The 20,559-nt window shown below is 55.3% G+C and overlaps 7 protein-coding genes and 1 non-coding gene across 8 annotated transcripts; 2 read left to right on the top strand and 6 right to left on the bottom strand.

Moving 5' to 3' along the window:
- Positions 1–346: 346 nt before the first annotated feature.
- Positions 347–1,296, bottom strand: VTJ04DRAFT_10806 (uncharacterized protein; the record flags this gene model as incomplete). Its single annotated transcript, XM_069358585.1, has 4 exons — positions 347–398; positions 478–630; positions 686–795; positions 1,246–1,296. The coding sequence occupies 4 exons, from the start codon at positions 1,294–1,296 to the stop codon at positions 347–349; spliced, it is 366 nt and encodes a 121-aa protein (XP_069214134.1).
- A 780-nt stretch (positions 1,297–2,076) lies between these two features.
- Positions 2,077–4,824, bottom strand: VTJ04DRAFT_10805 (uncharacterized protein; the record flags this gene model as incomplete). Its single annotated transcript, XM_069358584.1, has 1 exon — positions 2,077–4,824. The coding sequence occupies one exon, from the start codon at positions 4,822–4,824 to the stop codon at positions 2,077–2,079; it is 2,748 nt and encodes a 915-aa protein (XP_069214133.1).
- Positions 4,825–6,719: 1,895 nt separating this feature from the next.
- On the bottom strand, positions 6,720–11,185 carry VTJ04DRAFT_10804 (uncharacterized protein; the record flags this gene model as incomplete). The annotated part of the gene is made up of 3 exons (XM_069358583.1): positions 6,720–7,121; positions 7,185–10,295; positions 10,361–11,185. The coding sequence occupies 3 exons, from the start codon at positions 11,183–11,185 to the stop codon at positions 6,720–6,722; spliced, it is 4,338 nt and encodes a 1,445-aa protein (XP_069214132.1).
- Positions 11,186–11,246: 61 nt separating this feature from the next.
- VTJ04DRAFT_10803 (uncharacterized protein) lies at positions 11,247–11,911 on the bottom strand (the record flags this gene model as incomplete). Its single annotated transcript, XM_069358582.1, has 3 exons — positions 11,247–11,487; positions 11,579–11,605; positions 11,799–11,911. 3 exons carry the CDS (start codon positions 11,909–11,911, stop codon positions 11,247–11,249), a joined length of 381 nt encoding a protein of 126 aa, XP_069214131.1.
- Positions 11,912–13,045: 1,134 nt separating this feature from the next.
- VTJ04DRAFT_10802 (uncharacterized protein) lies at positions 13,046–14,666 on the bottom strand (the record flags this gene model as incomplete). The annotated part of the gene is made up of 2 exons (XM_069358581.1): positions 13,046–14,076; positions 14,132–14,666. 2 exons carry the CDS (start codon positions 14,664–14,666, stop codon positions 13,046–13,048), a joined length of 1,566 nt encoding a protein of 521 aa, XP_069214130.1.
- A 428-nt stretch (positions 14,667–15,094) lies between these two features.
- On the top strand, positions 15,095–16,462 carry VTJ04DRAFT_10801 (uncharacterized protein; the record flags this gene model as incomplete). The annotated part of the gene is made up of 1 exon (XM_069358580.1): positions 15,095–16,462. One exon carries the CDS (start codon positions 15,095–15,097, stop codon positions 16,460–16,462), a length of 1,368 nt encoding a protein of 455 aa, XP_069214129.1.
- A 1,556-nt stretch (positions 16,463–18,018) lies between these two features.
- Positions 18,019–18,537, top strand: VTJ04DRAFT_10800 (uncharacterized protein; the record flags this gene model as incomplete). The annotated part of the gene is made up of 1 exon (XM_069358579.1): positions 18,019–18,537. One exon carries the CDS (start codon positions 18,019–18,021, stop codon positions 18,535–18,537), a length of 519 nt encoding a protein of 172 aa, XP_069214128.1.
- Positions 18,538–20,219: 1,682 nt separating this feature from the next.
- On the bottom strand, positions 20,220–20,291 carry VTJ04DRAFT_t154. Its single transcript has one exon. It is a non-coding gene; the product is annotated as a tRNA-Cys (tRNA).
- Between the last annotated feature and the right edge of the window lie 268 nt (positions 20,292–20,559).

Genomic DNA, 20,559 nt, shown 5'->3' with positions numbered 1-20,559 from the left:
AAGAAGAAAGAGAAAAAAGAAAAAAGAGAAAGGAAAAAAACAAGAAAAAAAAGGTAAAGAAAGAGAGGGAGAGAGAAAAGAAAACAAGAAGAAAGAAAATGGAATCATCAAGCATGGAAGCAATGGGTACGTTTTAATTTTACACTTCCTCTGGGCTCTCCCAAACCGCAAGGGTGAAATCCATACCTGTGGTGTCTTGCGCCCTGGAGCTTTGTGGTATCTGGGGAGGGTTGGACAAGGTTTTAGTTTCTATGAAGTTATCTCACGGCTCCTTCCCCCTCCCCCCCCCCTCCTTCCCCCCTTCTCTCCTTTTGCTCATCTCTCAAGACCTCCCCAGTCCAAATACTCAATCCTTCGTCACATTCGCCGGAGTCACGCCAAAAGTCGGGCGGACGAAACTGATTGCTTGTCAGCACCAGAGCACAACCACCAGCGGATCCCCACAGATTAACAGAACCAGAAGAAATCAAAACGTACCGATTCGAGTGATAAATCTTCAAATTCTCCCCCAACAGCTCCTTCTCCCGCGCCTGATCGGCCAGGTAACGACGGACCTGGTCGCGGTCCTCCTCAGCCTGGAGAAGGGGGATGAGGTGGATGCGGGCCCACATCTTCTCGCGGGCGAGCTCACTGCAAGACCCGTCAGTATTTGAGCCACCAAAGTTGGACAGGAGGGGATAAATACTTTTCCTCCCGAATGCCCTTGATGAGCTTGTACCAACCGTAGGTCATGAGGACCGACGCGCCGACGAGGAGCGGGATTGGGCGGAAGAGACCGCGCGAGGGGAGGTTGCGCTGGGAGGATGAGTTAGCATACATCGTATGTCGTGTTTGAGAAATGTTCTGAGCTTGGGCCGGGCTTATGTGGCTGGGCACATTGGGTCCTGAGTGCGGCCTGATATGCCAGAGAGCCGGCGATCCCGTGACGCTGGAGATGGGAACGGAGAGAAACACTGTTGCCCTTTTGAACTTGCCCGCAATCCCAATGTCTCTTCTCCTCACCTGCACCCCCTCCGTCGTCTGTCACCCACACCTCCAACGCACAAACACAGGAAACCCCACGAAACTACCCATCCCCTGAACCTGCGGCCCCAGACCAACCCCGAACCTGTCCAAACTAGCCCGCACACAAGCCATTACCAGCCCAAAAGACAATTGGCCGCAGCAACTCCAATCCAGCCCAGCTCGGCCAGCTCAAGACATGCCAAACAATGCTAAGAGGAGATGCACCAGGGAAAGACCAACCTTGTACTGGACGGGCTCATACCCGCCCGGAGGCGGCATATCCTGCGGCATCTTGGGCGATCGTTCGTGTGTCGCTCCTCAAATATGCTGATTCCAAACCCCCAAACAATCTTTTGCCCTCCGTTCCTTCAAATCCGACCTTCCTCCTCTTTTCTTGTCTTCCTCGACGCTGGAGCAGTCCGATCTCGGTCTCGATGAATCGTTCGTTCGGTGTGATCGCCCCAATTGCTCGGTGGGGGACTCGATCGCTCAGCTTGGGCAAGGGCGCGGCGATGCGGGTCGCGGAGCTGAGGTGTTGACGTCCTTGAGGTTCGTGATCGTGACCAGATCCGAGTGGCGTTGCGTGGTTTCGGGGGAGAAGCTATGACCAAGTGGGGCTGCATGCGCGGAAAGTTCCGCTGGGCTTCAGACGATACAACGCGACAACCGAAACATGGTTTTTACGTTACAGTACGCAGGAACTGTAATATCGTTACACAACATCACCACCAGTCATCGAATTCCAAACTCAACAGGCTATTAAACAAAAAAGAAAGCACAAATGCCGGGACAAACCCAAATAGTATTACGAGAATAGGATTGACAATTATACATCGTGAAGCTAAAGTTCCCAGCGCCCCGAGTTGTCCACTCCGACCTACCCACACTCCAAGTTTTATGCCGATCATAGTGATACATGCTGAGAATAATGCAGCAGTCAAATCCAACGCAAACCTAAGATATGTAACACAAGATGAAGACAAAGTTAAAATACACCTTCCTGAATTTCTCATCGCTGATAACCACCACTTCTGTCCCGGCTCACCACCGCTCCAAAACGTTAGGCATGCCTTACCCCTTCTCGCCCTCCACAACCAAATTCACCTCTCCATCATCACCCACCCCCGCCTCAGCAGCCGACATCGTCACCTCCCCCAACTCCTGATCCTTACTCAGCTCAGCCTCAAACTCCGCCTCCAGCTCCGCCAAATCAAAATCCTCCTCCTCCTCTTCCTCCCCGCCAACCTCATCCCCTCCCATCTCATGATCCTCCTTGTCACCAAACTGCCCGCTCGACTCCGTGCGATCCGACGACCCGCCCGGCGTCGGCAAACCGTTGTTCGCACTCCCGCCACTCTCGGTAGTAGCGGCAGCGGCGACATACTGACTCCTCAACGACTCTCGCCGCTGGGACTCGCTCCTGCGTAGCCGCTTCGCAGGGGTTTCCTGCGATGAGGTCTGTTCTTCGTCGTCCTTATCGCCGGCGCTGCTCTCGTCGACAGTCTGATCGTCGGTCTCGTCGCCGGGCGCTTTCCGCTTCTTGGAAGCCTGAGCTGCCAGGGCAGAGGCTGTTGCGCCAGGCGCTAACGAAGGCGTCTTGCTGCGACTACGGCCCCGCGAGCGGCGCTGGTGTGAGGTGGAATCTGACGACGTCGAGTCATCCTCGTCACCCGGGTGGCCGTAATTCCCATCGTTATCATCATCATCTTCATCTTCCTCATCCTCATCGTCGTCCTCATCATCCTCGGAATCGCTCGACACATCCGCCAAAAACTCCCGGAGCTCCTCGTCCGCCGAAGCCCAATTAAAGTTCTTCAGCGCAGCAATCGGCGAGAAGTCCCCGTCCGGAAACCCATCCTCCTCCTCGTCCTCGTCTTCCGAATCATCCTCGTCCGCCGGCAACTCGGTCGCCTGGCCGTTGGCACTAATCAGTTTCAGCACAGGCTTCTTTCCGTTCGGCGTCTTCGCCCCGCGATCGCTAGCCCCCGCATTTTCGACATCTTCATCCTCATCACTCACCACTTCCTGTGGATTCTCCTCCTCCCCCACCAACCTGGCAGTGAAGAGATACGGCCCCTCATCTACCGCCTCCCACCGGCTGAAACAAGCCGCCAACCACTCCTGGCTGACAATTTTGATATGCGGCCTCCTCCGGGCGGCGAGCAACTTGTCCCTGCCGGGCTGGGCCGCGTTGACCACCAGGTGCGTCACATCCTTGGTGATTTTGTTGAGCAGTTGCGCGCCAAAGGACATGATCTGCAGCCCGATTTCCGAGGCGTAGATGTCGATCCCCCGCGGCAGCACGCCGGACAACACGATACGCTTGCCCAGGAGAACTTTGGCCTTGAGCGTACTGAGCACCTCGCCGAGGTCCGGGACGGCATCAAGATCGACTTCGTCCGGAGGCGCATTGGGGTTGTCAGCCTCGCGGTTCGCGTCGTACTCGCTATAGAACTGGCGATGGAGTGTGATGAGGTGCTGTTCAAGGAAGACGAGCTCTTCATCGTCGTCTTGGAGGACGCGGTGCCGTTGTGACGGAGGTGATGAGGAGCGCGAGTCGGAAGAGCTATCATCCGAGATGACGGTGGCTTTTTCAGCCTCTTCATCCTCACGGTCGAGCTGCTCCTGGAGAGCCTGCAGCGGACGATCGTGAATCTGCTTCTCAAACGCCCGTTCCTGTTCCTCTTCCTGGAGCTTGGTAATAGTAGGGTCGTCACCGGCGGCGGCCAGGGCCTCAATTGTAGGAGGAACGACAGTCGGCTTGCGCTTCTCCTTCTTCGGGGGAATCCCGTTCACGCCCGAGGTCAGCAAGTCCTGCCGCTTGGGCAAAAAGCTGGAGTTGATATCTCCAATCCCCTTGAAAAACTCGTACGGTGAGACCTTGATGAGATTCGGCCGGTTCCTTGGCCAGACATCCGACCGGTCGTCGATGATGGCCACCATGTGCGTGCTCACGGGGAAGAGTCGCTGCAGGTTCTTGGCAAAGATGTTACCGTTCTCGTCGCGGCTGATGACGCGGTTTCCAAACAGCTTCTTGTCAGGGTCAACAACGCGCGCCACGTTTTGTGCGTAGGCCCGCGTACCCATGGTGTAGACGTGCAGCTCGTACATGGTCGAGATGCGGCGCAGGAACCCTTCCAGCCCCGGGCGCATCTTGATGTAGTAGGTGCACCGGCGGGCCAGGTCGCCGGGCCCGTCGTCGAGCTGGAAGCTTTTGACATCCTTGACGGCCTCGTAGTTGGGGTTGGTGGGGTCGCGCTGCCACTCGCCGACGGTGGGGTCGATACAGGCCTGGATGATGGTTTGGTCGAGGTCGACGACCAAGCTGAGCTTGCGACTCCGGAGCAGCCGGCGCTGCAGTTCTTGCTCCGTGCGCTGGGCATGTGTGGTGCTGACGGTGAGGTTGGTCTGGTCGTGGACCATGCTGATCGGGGCCCGAGCCGTGTCGCGGACCTCGGTGGCATAGGTAGCCTCGGTCATGTCCTTGCCGCAGATGGCGCAGAGCTTTTGAAACTGTATCCCATGTGAGCAGTCCTCGCGCACCTCGACGGCAGGACGGTCGCCGGTGACGCGTTCGCCCTTGCGTAGCAGCCATCGCGTCACCTCTCCATCAAAGGGCGAATCCCATGTCACCAGGGTCGTTTGTTCCTCGAGCCATGTGTCGCCGTGGATGGTGTCGCCGACTTCACGCATCCATTTGAAAGAGTACTCGAGGAGCGGCTCTGTCTTTTTTACCCGGTCACCGGGTTTTTTGAGAAGTTTGACGATGGTAATGGGGTACCGTAACCGGGACCCCAATCGGACGGATGTCGTGGTCATGGCGGGACCGTGCGTATATTATGCTCGGGGATGCGATGTACTCAAGCCTGGGACAGTCCGCAATATCTATGCCGCACGTGTCAGTCGTGTCCACGAAACTGGTTGAAGATGGCACGTACGATTCTGCTCCCCAAGATGGCAATGAAAATAGAGGATTAATGAGTATGCCCATCGCGCAGTGCGCGTGCAGGCGTTGATTTGCGTCGGATTCGAGATGGGATGCAATTCGCTGTCGAAAGCTGCCGTCGTCTCGGTCGTGGTCGCGGTTGTGGATTGCTGCAAGTTGCAAATCGCGTGTTGCTCAAAAGAGTCCAAGCTCCCAAAGAAACGTCGGGAGCTTGGGCCTGCAGATGATCCGCCTTTCTAGAACAGGTTTAGCGCGGCGCAGACTGCCGGGAGTGGTCCAAGCTTCCGCTCTTGGTTCCGCTCTTTGGGAACGGGTGGGTCTGGGATTCACTTTTCACGTTGGCAGGCGAAAGAAAGCCGACGGGCAGCAGACCATCGGAAGAACGTGGGAAGCGTGTCACACGGAACCAGCCGAGCTCAGATCCAGGATTTTCCGGTTGGGAAATGGATGGTCTGGGCTGGGAGCTTCTTTAGGGGCAGAGGTCAGAGTTCAAGTTGGACTTTCGTGTTCAACGTATGAATACTCGAAGGACGAGATAGAAAGGTGGAGGACGTTAATGATGGACGATAAATGGCTTGGAAAATGCAGGTTCCGTTGACGAGGTGGCCCGGCCAAACACCCAACAGTCGCAGGGCGGCGGGCCGGTTTGGGGGTGGGTTGGGCCCGGCCTTTTGTACCTTGGCGGCTGATGGGGCGGCTCATCTCTCTGTCCAACCATTGCGCCCTGTGTTTCCTTGACGCACTGCGCCAAGCCTGCCAAGACGCGTGACATGCGCTCCCGTTTGCGGGGTCAGGTGTGGCTTGAACGTGGATGGGTGGCTTGCTGCATCGACAAAAGCGTTGCACAAGATCATCCAGGGACGCGTCTGGTCGTCATCCATCACCGGATCGGATTGTCACCATTGAGATGTATTCCAAGAAGATACGAACCAGACTGTGGATTCGTCTGATTCTACAAAACCGTGCTAATTGAAGAGTATTGAAGAGTCGCGAGCAACTACAGAGTAGTTGTCGGTTGCTGGTTGGTTTTAAAACTCAGGCAGTTGATAAGTGGTCGCTATCCAGCACCAACTCCTTCAGGCCGAGACCAAGTACGAAGTGAAGATGACGTCCAAATAAAGTTTGGGAGCGTCAAAATAAGGTTTGCTCGACCAATTCAAATAAGCTTATTTCAACCGGCTCCGCTAGTAGAAGGAAGGCACGGGTTCCGCTGTTCCCGGAGACCCGAAGTTCCTCGAGACCAGCGAATCATTCCGTCCTCCGCTCCGATAATCCAGAAGAAATTCGACAAAGAAACTCAAGGCCAGTCCGAATGGACAAGAAAATGAAGACGATTAAGATCTTGCTTCACAAGTGGTCTAACCGACCAATCTAAGAAACGAACAAAAATCAAGTTCCTATCCTAATACTATGAACTCTATGCCGCTCAACCATCTACACGACCACAACACCAGCTTATTACTCTATTCCATAACCACCCTCTCATTACTTAGACCATGATGCTCAGGCGTTCCTCATTCCCCATCCTCCCCAACCCCGATCATCAACTAAACCGATAACACATTAACAGGTCTAAGAGACTCATCTTGAGTATCATCGCGCATCATACCTCGGATCATGTCGAGCATTACTCTCACGCCGTGTACCCTAATTACCACCAACCAAACCCCCATCCTCTAATGAAATAGCGGCAACATAAAACGCACCGAAAACAAAAAAACACGCAAAACACGCCTATTCCATCATTACTCCAAACCCAGAATCCCAATCACTCCTTCCCAATTCCCAATCCTGTCAGGGGACCCTTCTCATCAGACCCCTTTCCCCTCCTCTTCCCTGGAAGCGGTGTTGCCGCAGCTGATCGTCTGAGGACAGCCTCGTCCACAACATCTCCTCCATCACCACCCACCACAAACGCCCAACTCTCATCCTCGTCATCATCGTCATCCAACAGGTCGACGGAGCTCTCCACCCCAGTAGCACCGCCGGCAGCTGTGGTCGAGGGAGAGGATGCTGGATTACCGTCCGTGGGAGACGACGTCGCACGAGCGGCGGCATTCGCAGCAGCCACCTTGCGGTTCTGATTCCTGCTCGCCTTGGCTTTGATGAGGTTGGTGGCGTACTCAAGGTCCCGGTAGATGCACTGGACGGCAGTTTCCACACCGTTTTCCTGTCAAAACATGTTAGCACGTCTGCGTACACAAAAAAAACGGGTCAAGGAGCAAGAACTCACCTTCCGAATCTGCTCCCCCAACGCCTTCGCCCTCGCAATCAACCTCTCACAATTCGTTGCCATCCACAGCGCCCGCCCAAACGACACCGGACCCCACGAGTTCAAGCATATCCCCACCCCCAAATCCTCCACGCGCGACCCAAAGAAAAACTGATCGCCAAAGAACGGCCGAATGACCGTTGGAAGCCCCGCCCGGAGGCTTGCGCCCGTAGTCCCGCTGCCGCCGTGATGCGCGGCCGCATCGACCTGTTGGAACAGCCAATCATGCGGAGCCGACTGGATCAGGAAGATCTCCGGAGGCAGCTCTGGCTCGGGCTTCTTCTCCTTGTTGGGGTCCGGATTCAGCTGGGCATTTTCCTGGCCCTTCTTCCCAGGCAGGCGATCGCTCCATCCCTTGCTGAGGATACACCGCACATCGGCAGCCAGGACCGCATCAATGACATCCTGGGTCATCTTGGCCGGGTCGGGGACCAGAATGGATCCAAACCCAACGTAGACCAGTTTCTTCTTATCCTCCCTCGCCTTGGCGATGAAATCCGTCAACTCCTTAGGCGGCGTCCAGTCCTTCCCCTCGTCAAGGAACCAGTACCCTGTCACCCTGATCCAATCAGAGTAATCAAGCGGCGGGGGAACGACAGACGGACTGAAGTTGTACAGGAACGGCACCTTGTTAATCTGGAGCTTCTCGAGATTGGTATTGGGCAATCCCAACATATGATTCCTCCAGCGGTTGATCTGATGTGCCGTCGCCTTCCAGAAGACGTTCTCAAACATCACGTAGGTGACGTAGTTGTACGCCCCGCCGAGCTTGCTGCTGGGCATGACGAACGCGTGAGGGTATGCACGCGTGCGTGTCCAGGGCATGGTGAAAGCGCGGAAGTAGGGAATCTCGAGTGCCTCAGCAATGTGGATGCCCGCCATGGCAGAGGGGGATTCGATCAACAGGTCGCTGCCCTTGCAAGCTTCCCAGGCGGTGGCCAGAAGGTCGTCGAGCCAGCCGCGCATTTTGGCGTTCGCTTCCTTGAGAAAGGCCCACGTGAAGGTGCCGTTTTGGATGCACAGGTGCATCAGTTCGGCGGGGTCGCCGCCCACATAGGCGTACTCGATGCCGTGTGACTCGATCCATGGTTTGAACTCGGCGTGGGTGGCGATCCGCGGCCGGTGCCCTTCTTCGAGCAGCTTCTTGCAGAGGGCGATGTATGGCTGCACGTCGCCGCGGGACCCAATGGTCAGACATGTTACCTTGAGAGACTTCGCAGGCTTGAAGTTGAGGAACGATGCCTTGGGATCGTCGAAAATGATGGTTGGAGCGTCCGACGCCTCCCGCGGCAGCTGGATGACATGTTCACCAAACTCCTCCGCACGAACTTTCTGCAAGGCGTCATGCTCAGTCGCAGCGGCCTGAGCCTCTTCCGACTCTGAACCGTCTTGCAAGTTCGTGTCCCTCAGATACCTCGTCGCCTCGAGAATCTGGAGCAACGTGACGACACAGTCATCGCGAACGTCGGCACGATGGAATTCGAAGAAAAGCTCTTCGTGGCCTCTGATAACCACGACCAAGCCGGCATAACCGAACCGGAACCCCTTTTCCTTATGCACATTCTCGATGTCGCGCAGGGGCAGGATCAGCTTCGTGCGCGTTCCAGGCAACAGACTGCGGAAGCAAAAATGACGGTCGCTGATGTAAATCTTTCCATACACCGGAAGCAGCCGCAAGAGGTGTCCAAAGTATGCCGCTTGCAACTTCTCGCTCTCGGGCAGGGCAAAGTGAGCGCGAAACCGGGCCTCCGACACTGCGCGGTCTTCTGCGTCGTCCCCTGTGGCGTCATCGTCGGTGCGCAATTCGGGCGGATCATCATAGTGTTTACCACCCCCTTTCCACATGCCGGACACCTTTTCCACATAGCCCATGGACTCGGTGGCCAGGAGGTTGCTCATGCGACGTGAATGGTCACCCAGGTAACCAATAAGGGCGTTGGCTGTGCGGAACGGATAGCCGCCCATGTTGGCAATGCTTTGCAACGTCGGCGTCGTCGGGGCTGCATCGCCCTCGCCCTCGTTGCGTGAAAGCTGGCGAGAACCCGGCTGTTGCTCCGGCTTCCCGCTTGATTCAACCGGAAGCCTAGGCGTTCGCCCGAGTGACGGGTTGTGGAAGACTTCACTGCTCCCGAGGATCTGGCTTGCTGATGGCTCTTCGCTGCTCGCGGAAACAACCATACCTGACATGCTCGCCTGGCTAGGGTCGACAAGACTCTGGGCGTACGAATCGCTGCTCTCCTGCCTCTCGTGGCCTTGGCCGCGCTGCCTGCTTCCAGAACGTTGTCGGTTGCTGTCAAAGCTTCTCCGAGGGGACTCGGGCCGTACACCGCTCTGGTCCATGCTGCGACGGGAAAACGGACGGAGGGCATCAAAGCTGCTGCGCGGCCGGTCTGCACCGGTTCGAGCCGGACCTGGAGAGGTCTCCCGGCTGGGTGACAGGGGAGACAACGTCGCCCTGACGCCTTCATTGATCTTGCCGACGCGCGACGAAACGAGGGCATCCCGATCGGCACTTGAACTTGTCCTCTTGGAGGGCGGTTGACTTGAGTCGCGAGCCTTAGACGAAGAATCTTCGATGAGGATCTTGAGAACGTTGATCGCCTCCTTGCCGTTGCTGAAGAACGAAAAGAAGTACTCGTCGATGGCATACGTCTCGTCGTTATCGATGACGCGGATCTTGCACGTCTCTGCAAAATCCAGCATGTTGGTCTCTTCGATATCGATGATATTTTCAATGGGCAGTGAGATCTTCACGCTGTCGCCATCGTTGTGGGAGCGGAAGATGACGCGCTGCAGACATTTGACCCATTCCTTGGCGCTCTGAGGACTGTCGGCGCGGAAGTAATAGGTGCGATGGTTGGTGGTGACAGTGAAGTTCACACCCTCCTTATCTTTATCGGTAATTGTCGCAGAGATGCCATAGCGGAGGTCGATCTGGCCATGAGGAAAGTACAGGTCCGTAGGATCGCGATAGTACGAGAGGACATCGCCTTTCAGGCGGAACCAGTAGCGGTTGTACTTGGGGTTACGTTTCCCACACTTGGACAGGTACCCGGACTTTGCGACCTCATGCTGTGGATGGTCAGCAATCCTGAATTGGAGCCAAATAGTCATGTCAAATTGGTGCATATACGTACTGCTTTCTTTGGGAGGTACGCGTAAAATGCGATATGGCGAGCCGTGATGTACATGTACCCCTGGAGCAGGACATGCTGGAGGAGCCAACATGGATACTCTTCGATGACCTCCTCGGGCTGGTCAAAGTGAAATATTTCGGCGAGCTTCTTTGCAAGCTCAGTAGGGCCACTGTCTCCAGCATCCGAATCGTCGGTTCCCTTCGCCGGCTTGGATGTTCGATCCCCATCGAAGCTCGGCCGAGACTCCATTTCGGCGCGTGCTTCCAACATCCGGCTCATGACAGGAGCCGTCCTGCTTTCGGTCCGCGTAATTTCGATGGCGGGGACGTTGGATGCTGGGGCGGCGGTGTCGTCACCAGGTAATGGAACATTCTCATCCGATCCCTCTGACTTGAACTTGTCCGACTTGGAGGATTTGATCCTGTCTCCTAGCCTGGCCAGACTCGAAACGGAGCGGAAGAGGCTCTCAGAGATCTTCTTCCTATGGCTGCCAGTGTCGATCTTGGGGGCCACACCCTTTCTTTGCAGTACTGCCGTCTGCGCCAGACCACGGGCTCCTGACGATGTTGAAGGCAATGTCCGAGGACCAGCAACGGTCCTGGACATGGCATCGTTCGCCCTATCATCATCATTGTCGTCCTCATCCTCAGAGCTCTGACTCTCGAAGCGACCAGAAAAGTCTGCCTGACTTCCCGCTGCGGCGATCAGCCCGAAGATGCTCTGGTTCATGTTCAGAAAGGCGCCATTGCCGTAACCTGCGGGCCGCAGGGTTTCTTCGGCATCGGCTTTCTGGGCGGGCTCTTTGAGGCGATCTGGGAACTCCATATTCTCGGCATACTCGCTCTCAGGTCGGCGTTTGTGCAATTTTCTGGATGGTCGACGGAATCTAGTTTCGGGGCTTGTGGGAAATGTGGAGGTCGGCGGTGAGGATGGTGTGGCTGCGGACGGGGGTCTTGGGTCCGGGGTCCCGGCGGTCTGTGGTGGCTTGCTTGAACCCGGAGCCGGGGCTGTGGTTTGGGGCGTCGGAAGTGTCTCCGGTGGGACGGAGGCCGATGTGGTATCCATGATGAAGGAAGAGGGGGAGTGGAACAGAAGATTCGAACAGCGCAATGACGTCTAATGGAAGCCTGAGGAATGCAGACATGTGAGCAACCGGACAGCGGCGAAAGCTAACCACAACCAAGCATAAAACGCAGACACCTAGGTTTGGAGTAATACCCTTTTTGAGGACAAAGTGTATCCAGGCTTTACCAGCCAGTGTCAGGCGCAATATTGCGCCTGGGGAGGCAGGTACCTATGATCCAAGTGTAGCCAAAAAAGAGGTCGCCCGAGTCTCGAGACGGGACAAAAAGGCCGGCTGATAGCTGCCTAGCTGTACGAGGAGACTTGACTGGAAACGCCGAGAGCTAAACCCGCATGCTTGGATGATGGTACAGACTGGATGATGCAAGGCAGTTGTGCAGGTCCGGTGGCCGATGCGAAGCGCCGTCGGTGGGTGACGAGGTCTAGATCTGACCAGCACGGAGATGCACGAGCGGGAGTTCTGCACATTCAGTCCCGATAACAACGGTCGCGGGGCTGGCGGCAGTATGGAGTATGGCTGGACCTGACTTGATCTCTTCCACCCTTCGCATCACCGGATGACGCTGTGTTGCCGTCGGTGCTGACCGCAGCCGGATCGGGAGTCAGGAAACGTCCCTGGGTTGTTCGTATCAGAAAGGGAAGAAACGGTGAAGGATGGCTACTTTTGGTCAGCCAGCATGACCGTGCCGGCGGCGACTATGCAGCGAAACGGATCGAAGTCCGTATGCCGGTTCGAGTAGCCGTGGTAGTTGGTCCAGGCGGCAACGGTCAGGGCAAAGGCAGCCAGAATGATGGGAGAGATATGCCGGACTTCTGAAGCTCCAGCTTGGATGCGGGATGGCTGACGAGGTCCTGTGCCTGGAGAAGTGAACACAAGGCGCTGGCAGTCGCCCAGTCGCAGCGCGAGACAGGGGTGCCTTGTTTCGCGAGGTGATCCGCCCAGATCCTGGACAGCCGATGAAGATGCAACTTTGGGGCAGGTGGAGGGAAACACCCCTCAGTACAAAGTGAACAGAAAGGATGGCTAACAGGACAAGCAGCCTACCTGGTTATCAGCCCAGCAGCCCTATTGTCCTCTGTCCAACAGCTTCATGATTGAGCTTAATAAGGCGTGGTTTTGTTGAAGTCAGTTGATTTGTGGTCCCCGCCAGCGGGTTTGGCTCCACGCCAAGGCCTTGTTCTTATCGCGCGTGCCTTATCGGAGCTATCGCAACGCCTGAAGGGTCCCATGACGCAAACGCCCAGGCCGTCAGTCGTGTTCTGGGCTCGCCAGTCTGACATGTGAACAGAGGTTAGGTTCAGTGTTCCGTCTTTGGACAGACAATACTCCCAGGGAGCTAGAGAGAGAAGAAAGGGGATCCATCCACAAGATTAACATTTTAACAAGATATACGAAGTACCAAGTACTACTCTCTCTCGAGAAACAGTCCTAACAACCAACCGGCATTCAACCAGCCTGTCCACCAGCGATGCTATAACATGCCGCCGTATTCAACAACCAACTTTCCTGTAAACGCCAAAAATGGAACCCAAACACCTAGTTCGCCGTCTTGAAGAGAAATAAAACGCCCTTGAATTACCTCTCACCGACACATTCGCTGCTCACATCCACAAGCACAACTTCCCGCTGGCATTGCCACCCGCCACCCAATCCATCGTAGGATGAAACATGGCCACTGCCGGGACCGCTGTAATACCATCACCTCCTAGCTGTGCCAACTGCTCGCCATCTGCAGAAAACACATCCACAAACCGGTTCATATTCCCAATGACAAACTTATGCAGCCCGTCCTTGGGACTCCGCTGCCACTGCGGCTTGAGAATCGTCACCCATCGTCCCGTCTGGTTGTTATGCGGGATCTTCTTGACCGGCGCCAGCTGGTCCTCCTTCAGCTCCACGCCGGGTTTCCACTCCCCAGCATCAGGGAAGGAGTAGAGTTTGATGGTGTCATCATAGCTGGCCGTGGCGATATGGCCTGCCGCGCTCCAGCTCGCGTGGGAGACTGAGAGGCGGGACTCGTGAGTCCCTAGCAGAGCGGGATGAGATGAATCACCCTTGCCGACGATTTTGCGCAGGTCCCAAATGCGCATGGTCCGGTCGAGCGAGGCCGTAGCAACGAGATGAGGCAGGGTCGGGTGCAAAGAGAAGCCTCCAATTTTGTGGTCTGTAAGAGACCAAAGATCGACCTCGCTGGGTTTGGTACGCAGGTCATGACGTCCGAGGGAGCCATGCATGGTGGAGAAAAAGATGAGGTTCGGGTCGGAGACGGACATGTCAATGGCGCTGATGGGGAGATCTTCGTTCGGGTCGGCGGGGGCATAGACCTGAACCGAGACCCCTTTGTCGAGGTCCAGTTTACGGATGGAGGAGTCATAAGACGCGGAAAAGACGGCGTTCTCGTCTGCCGGAGAAAAGTGCAATGCTGAGATGGTGCGAGAATGGGTCTTGAAAGCGGAGATGACGGGGTCTGGAATCTCGGCCTCCTCGTCGTCGTCGGTTTCAGGCTTGACAGGCTCCTGGGAGGCGTCGAATACGCCCATGGCACCCTCTTTGTCGCCTGCAAAGATAATTGGTTTCGACTCGGTGGGGTGAAAGCCCAGGGAGTAGACGCGTTGTGGCACTATCTTGATGTCTACCTCGCGTTAGCCATCGCATGTCTGCCTGAAGCCGAGCTATGAATGCCATACCTTGTACCGGCCACTTTTCATACAACTTGAGGCTGCTCATACGTAACCTGAGGTTCTTCAAACCCTCATCCTTCGTTTCATTGACATCTTCCTCGGTAAACGTCCTCACGCCAGGCTGTGCGCCCCTGACCGACAACCCCTTTAATCCTGCGAGGCCGTCCAGGCCGTTCTCCCATTTCCGGCCCTCGACCTGGATATCACCGAGGTTAAGATCCTCGTTAACGCGCATGCGCTTCGCCTTGGCCTTCTCTGCCTCCGCCTCCGCCTCCACCTCGGCCTTGCGCTTCAATGTCTCCGGATCTGCGCTGAGCCCGGCGAGACGGCTGCTCTGGCGCGTCGGACGGGCAGGTTCCCGCTTGACTGGTTCTCGTTTCGTGCGAGTTGAGGTTCGTTTGGCGGGCTTTGGTGGTTCGGGTTTCGGGATGATCTTCGCGGCAGTGGTACTGATCTCGCTGAGGAGCGCATTGTTGGCGGCGATGTTCTCGAGCCGCTTGCGCTCGAAGGCGCTCATGACGGGCTCCTTTTTGGGAGGCATGGCTGGTTAGAGTATAGAGATTGGTGAATTACAATTGAATAAAGACAAAATTCTGACAAGCCTGATTGTGTCTCCAGGCTCGGGTTCTGCCCTGGATACTCCGTATAGCGAAGCAGATAGGGTGTGCGCGATGAGACGCGGGAAACGCGATGCGAGAATCCCAATTTGAGCGAAGCGCGTCTCGGCAGTCCTGGGGCGCGCGATCACGGGGAACAGGCTGAACGTGACGCTGCAACGCCAGTGGTAATGTTACGTAAGGCTGGGTTCCATGGACCCCCGCCGCCTCATGTGGGGTCAGTCAGAGCTTATCGATACCATGAGGTTTCTGGAAATTTTTGGCCTGCCGTCTTCAACAACCCAGAGCCAACCTCCATCTCACCACGTAAACACAAGGAAGACGGACACACACGTGTCCCCGGCTTCCCGCCATGTCGACGCTGCTTCCCTTCCTCTATCAAACCCGGACGCTGCAACGGCTGGCCCGAAGTGGCGTCTCGACTCCGGCATTCCGTGCCCTCCTTCACTCAACGACCCCAGGGCGCGGTCGAAGTCCGTCAATAAAACCACGCCGCTCGGACAATACGTACATCCCCTTCGAACTGCCAGAGGGCTATGGCCAAGAAGATGCCGAAACCGAATCTGGGATACCTTCGACCATTACCCCTGCCGAACAAGACATCTTCAACGAGATTTTCGAAGAGATCGCGAAAAAGCGTGGGCTGAAGCTGGATTCTGCATTGCCATCAGAGCAGGCCGCAGAGAAGCCGGGCGAAAAGCATTCCCCAGCCGCGCCAACTGTAGAAATGTTCGGCATCAGGACCAAGGAACCCTCCAAAGAGATCGTGCAAAGCACCTTCAACTTTGTCATCCAGGACATAGCCGACAAGCGTCCTAGGCGAGTTAAGCAGGCAGAGTTGGCGGCCAGGCTGCCCAAGGTATCTCCCTCAGAGTGGGAGTATGCACTCAAACGATTTCCTCCGTCCCTTCGCCGCGCCGCCCAAGCAGCCCTGGGCATCATCCATGGACCACAACCATCCGATACAAAGACATATGATCAGTCTGAACCTGCCGAGCTGTCAGAGTCAAGACCACTCGGCCAACCACCCTCTTACTACAACCCTACCGACTCCGACGAGCTTCTCCGCGAGCGTCCCGTCCCATCCGATACCGACGCCATGCTTCACGACGTCGTCCGCCGGGAAGAACGCGTCCGGGTCCAGAGCAAAATGGAAGCCGCGCGCACTGACTTCGAGCTTTGGGAGGTTTTGGAAGAAGAGGTCTTTCCTTTGGTATGGAAGCTCGGCATTGACGGTTCGCCTGGTGATGAGCATGGGAAGCTCCCGCTGGACCAGTATGGCCCACTATACCCGGCCTATCTTCTAGAGGCCCTCAAGCTTTTCGACACGCATTTCGCGCGCACCTCGCCTCTGGCCCTGCAAATCCTCCCACGCGTCAAGGAACTCGGAGCGGCCAGTTACGTGCTTGGGGTGACCACGCCGTTTTACAACGAGCTAGCGAGGATTATGTGGACTCGCTATGGGGATCCGGCAGCCGTGTTTGATTTGCTTGAGGAGATGCGCTCCGCGGGATTGTACTGTGATCAAGGCACGCTGAACCTCGTCAAGGAGATTGGGGCCTTCTTTGAAGAGGCGGATCAGGGCAAACACGGGCCGTTTGTGAAAGAATTGGCTAGTTTGCCCGAGTTTGAGTTTACTCTTCTACCGAGGGTGAACCATTGGCTGAAAACGTCGCACACTCATATCAATGAGAGGAAGAAAGGGTTAGTTTTAGTTTGAGGAGACTGGCTACGTCACAAGTGTACAACATCTGGGGTTTCAGCGGCATGTAATTGTACAACAGGATATGACTGGGCATGATCTCATCTCTGGGGCAATAGATGGTTGGGTTTTCCGGGCTTGGATGACCACTGGGTCTGTCTTCGGCCTGGTGATGGCGGTTATGTCTTGGCAGTCAGTTAGACCTCGATGACAAGTGTTAAGCCTCATGCACTGCAAGTACCTGGTATCAATGCCATGATAGAATTTGTGTAAAGAACCCCTGAGGGTTCATTCATCAGCTCTATGCGTCGTTATTACTTTGAGAGAGACAATGCCATGCGATCCTTGATTATGCATCAAGTCCGCCAATCTTCAACAACTGACAGTACGGCACCCGACCAGGACCACCTGGTCCTGAAACCGGTAATGAATCCTACGGGGGTCTGTTTAGGTCTCCAACAATAATTCAATTCGCATTTGGCCGGACGGAGTTCATGCGTCTGAGATGACGTCCATAACGGCCAAGCAATGCGTCCCAGGTTGTTTTCGGTCTATGCTCGTCTTCAGTGTTGACTTGAAACAATGGTTCAGCAAGAATAGGTATCTCGAAGCTGGATCAATTTCCGTGCCCGACCGAAGCCTGCCCCAATTCCATCTTGCCACCTGCTCCCGAACTGTTTGGCTCGAGCAGAGTTCTGTTCGGTGTACCGGAACGGAACTGCCGATGTGGGGCCGTCTCAGATGTGCCGAGAACCCCACTTTTTCGGAGCCCAGGCGACCCTTGCCAGGCCCGGCAACCCCGGAGATTCGGAACGCTGATGCAGCCCCACTTATCAAGCTGACCTGGACCCCATAAGAGGCCAGCGTCATCAACCACCCACGCCGGAGTCCGACCGACTGTATAGCCGATGTCAATTACCGACGTTGCTGACGGACACAGATGACAAAAGGGCGAGGGGGCGAGAGACATTTGCCTCAGCTCGCGGCCCGCGGCCTGGCCATGCCAGGGGTCGAAATCGCGCCTAGATCTGTCTGGCGCATCCACATCCATCTCACATGTCTTCTGGAACAGTTTCTTCGGTGGCCGAGCTGGAAGAGTGGGCCACCAACCGTGTTTTCTATCGGGCAGTTATTAAATTGAGGGGCACCCGACGGTTGGGAAGTGGATTCTCTTGGTTAGTCATTTGCGGGGAGATCTGGATTGTAGAGAATACTTGAAGGCTGCTGGAGGAGCGTTATGATATCCCAGATTTGGTGTTTCAATCTCTTCCTTCAAGACACTCAACGACATCCGGCCACCGCATTTCTAGAGAGCCATCAACGTGGACTATATTTGTGACCACTTCACAGTAACGAGAGCATCAACTCATTCTCATCATCAACATTTGGTTTCCATCTCCCAGCCTTCAGGGAGCTCGGCCGAATCTCAAGTCGACAACCCGAGGTGTCATCACCAAGCCCGCCTTGCATCTCCACTGATCACATCACAACCACCCACCGTCAACACTGGCATGACAACTGGCAACACCCAATCCACCGAAGTTACAACCCTCACACATCAATACCGCGGCAAAATGGTCCAACGCGCCCTCAACCTCCGCCGCGGAGTCTCTCACCCCCTTCACATCAACATCACCTCCCCGGCATCCTCATCATTAACAGCATACAACCCATCAACAACACTGCAAACACCGCCTGTGATCATTTCGCCTCTCCCGCCTCTACCATCCCCTTGCTTCAGCACTCTCCCCATTTCCATGGAAGTGACAACGACAACATCGACAGAAACGGAAGAGGAGGACGACATGTCAACCATCGCCGTCCAGTCCGCCAGCCCCGCCAGCAGCAGCACCCGGATGCAAATACTGGGCATGGCGGCGCCCGTTACATGCGAGAGGCAGAGGTTGCCCCTGTCGCGGCATCACTTGATGCGCAAGAAGAATGGGGAAGGGAAGGGGAAGGGCAGGGCGAGGGGGCGGGGGACTGCATCGATGAGTGATTCGGAGGAGAGCAGGAATGGTGCCGAGGGGGCGAGTAGGGAGATGATGGATGCGGAAGGGGAAGGGACGGATGTTGAGGAAGTTGGTTGTTGATTGATGGGAATGGACAGGAGTTGGTGAGAGCAGCAGCATGAATCGTTCAGGGACATTGGAGGGGAATGTTGGAAGGGAGCGGGAGGATGATACCCAGGTTGTGCGAGCAGGTGGTAGACTTGTTAGACTTGACAATGCGGACACAGCAGTTGGCACGCTTGCCTCTTGATTTTTGTCATATCTGTGTCTTCAATTCCGGTGCAACAGTGGTGATGTCGGGGGAGTGTATCTCCTCCTTCTCTTGCACGCGGGCCCTATTAAGGGCTGGGTGCCCATGCGTGTTCTGTGGAAGATATGACCCTGATGCGTGTGAGGTGACGATAAGGTCCCAGGTACTGGAGGCTCAGTGAAAGGCAGTGTGCAAACGAGCTGGGGTCATGTCCATGTCCTCTTCTCCAGATTGGCAAGGACGTGCCAGGAGTGCGGGGTGGACATGGAGGATATCAGGTTCCAGGTTGGTGAATGGATGCAGGTGGGCGTGCCCAGACTGGGTGATGTGTCCGATCATTGGGAGCCATGCGCATCTCGGGTGCAGCCTGCCATCGTGGCCTGCTGTTGATGGCCTGACCAGACATGACAAGGCAAGAACTCATAAGGCCTGCACGTTATAACAGCGGGTCCATGTGGAGTTCATGATGTTCTCCTTCCTTCAGTATATGAAACCTCGCGAGGATGTCTTGATCCGTCCGGTCAGGGAAGCCGCATATCAGGTTCGTGTCCCCCTCGGACTGAGATGTCATTGGCGCCTTGGGGAAGAGGAAGGAACATGGGGCACCATCACGCTCTGACAAGCCTTCTGCTTAGTGTCTGACACTCCAGCCGTCCTTGATAGCTCAGCATTGGCTGAACGATTCCTGATGCAAACATCGTCGATGCCAAAACAATCCAGTAATTAACGTCAATTCCAATAAGAGAAGAACACGGGATATTTTCTTCTATTAACACCATTCCAACACTAATTGAACTCTCCTTGTCACACAGAATAACAGTATTGGGGACCGAGTAGGTAAGACTTCCTCGATGCCGGTGTTGCCCAGTTGAGTTGTTCAAGATGTAAGATTCGATCAGGTTGTGTCTCCAAACAGACAACATACACTTCAGAGAAATCTCAAGGGCAATGCCACAACATCTCGAAGCCATTTCGGATACAACTCCACACCAGACCAGTGCCGGGACCCCAATGCAGCCGACTATGATGCCATCACAACACGCATCCTAAAAGGGAAGGCCTGGTCATGATGGTTGACATTAAGAGCAGAAGTTGGCACTCTTGCCAAAGTTTTCTGAAAGCATCGATTAATTGTTGTAATACTTGGCACCCCTTGATCCTCTGTAATGGACCGAGTCATCGCATCAGCTCTTAGACGAAACAACTATCGTTATTCTATTCGGTGAAGAGCATTTTACTATGGATTATGGCGTGTGCTTCAGTTTTCATTTGGCCCTTGATACTCCGTAAGAAATAGGCACACACAGAGTTAGAATTGTAACAAAGCCAGTTTCTATTTCTGGGCTCACACCATTCAGGGGTTGAAAAATGAGTTTCTTCGCCAGGGGCAAAAAGTGAACAAACCTTCGCTGCTCACGTTCTTTGACACTTGTTCAACCTTCTCAGCGCAAAAAGCAACGCCAAATGTTTTGCATATTCTTCTCAACGCACTGAACCAAAAGAGAGACGGGCAAGGACGAACCGCGATTTGAACGCGGGACCTACCGGACTGCAGCCGGTTGCTCTACCACTGAGCTATCCGTCCGAGGTGAGATTGGCGAGAGTTGTTAGACTCCATCGCGGACTAAGACGCTCCGAGACACATCTCCACATTGGAAGACTGGTAAGTTCTTTGATGGGTGACAGCCACCACAACTCATTGTACGTCTAAGGTAAACCACCCTCGTCATGCTTGTGCTGGCAGGAAGTATGAACAAGAACCGAATATAACCTTAGAGGGATCCCTTCCATGCCGTAAGTGCCTTTGTCATATCTTTGTGTCTCCTTGACGCCGACCCCGACTCCCATTATCC

Source organism: Mycothermus thermophilus, assembly GCF_041956435.1.
Source record: "Mycothermus thermophilus strain CBS 625.91 unplaced genomic scaffold VTJ04scaffold_8, whole genome shotgun sequence".
Classification (NCBI taxonomy): Eukaryota; Fungi; Ascomycota; class Sordariomycetes; order Sordariales; family Chaetomiaceae; genus Mycothermus; species Mycothermus thermophilus.
This window is presented reverse-complemented; position numbering and strand designations above follow the sequence as displayed.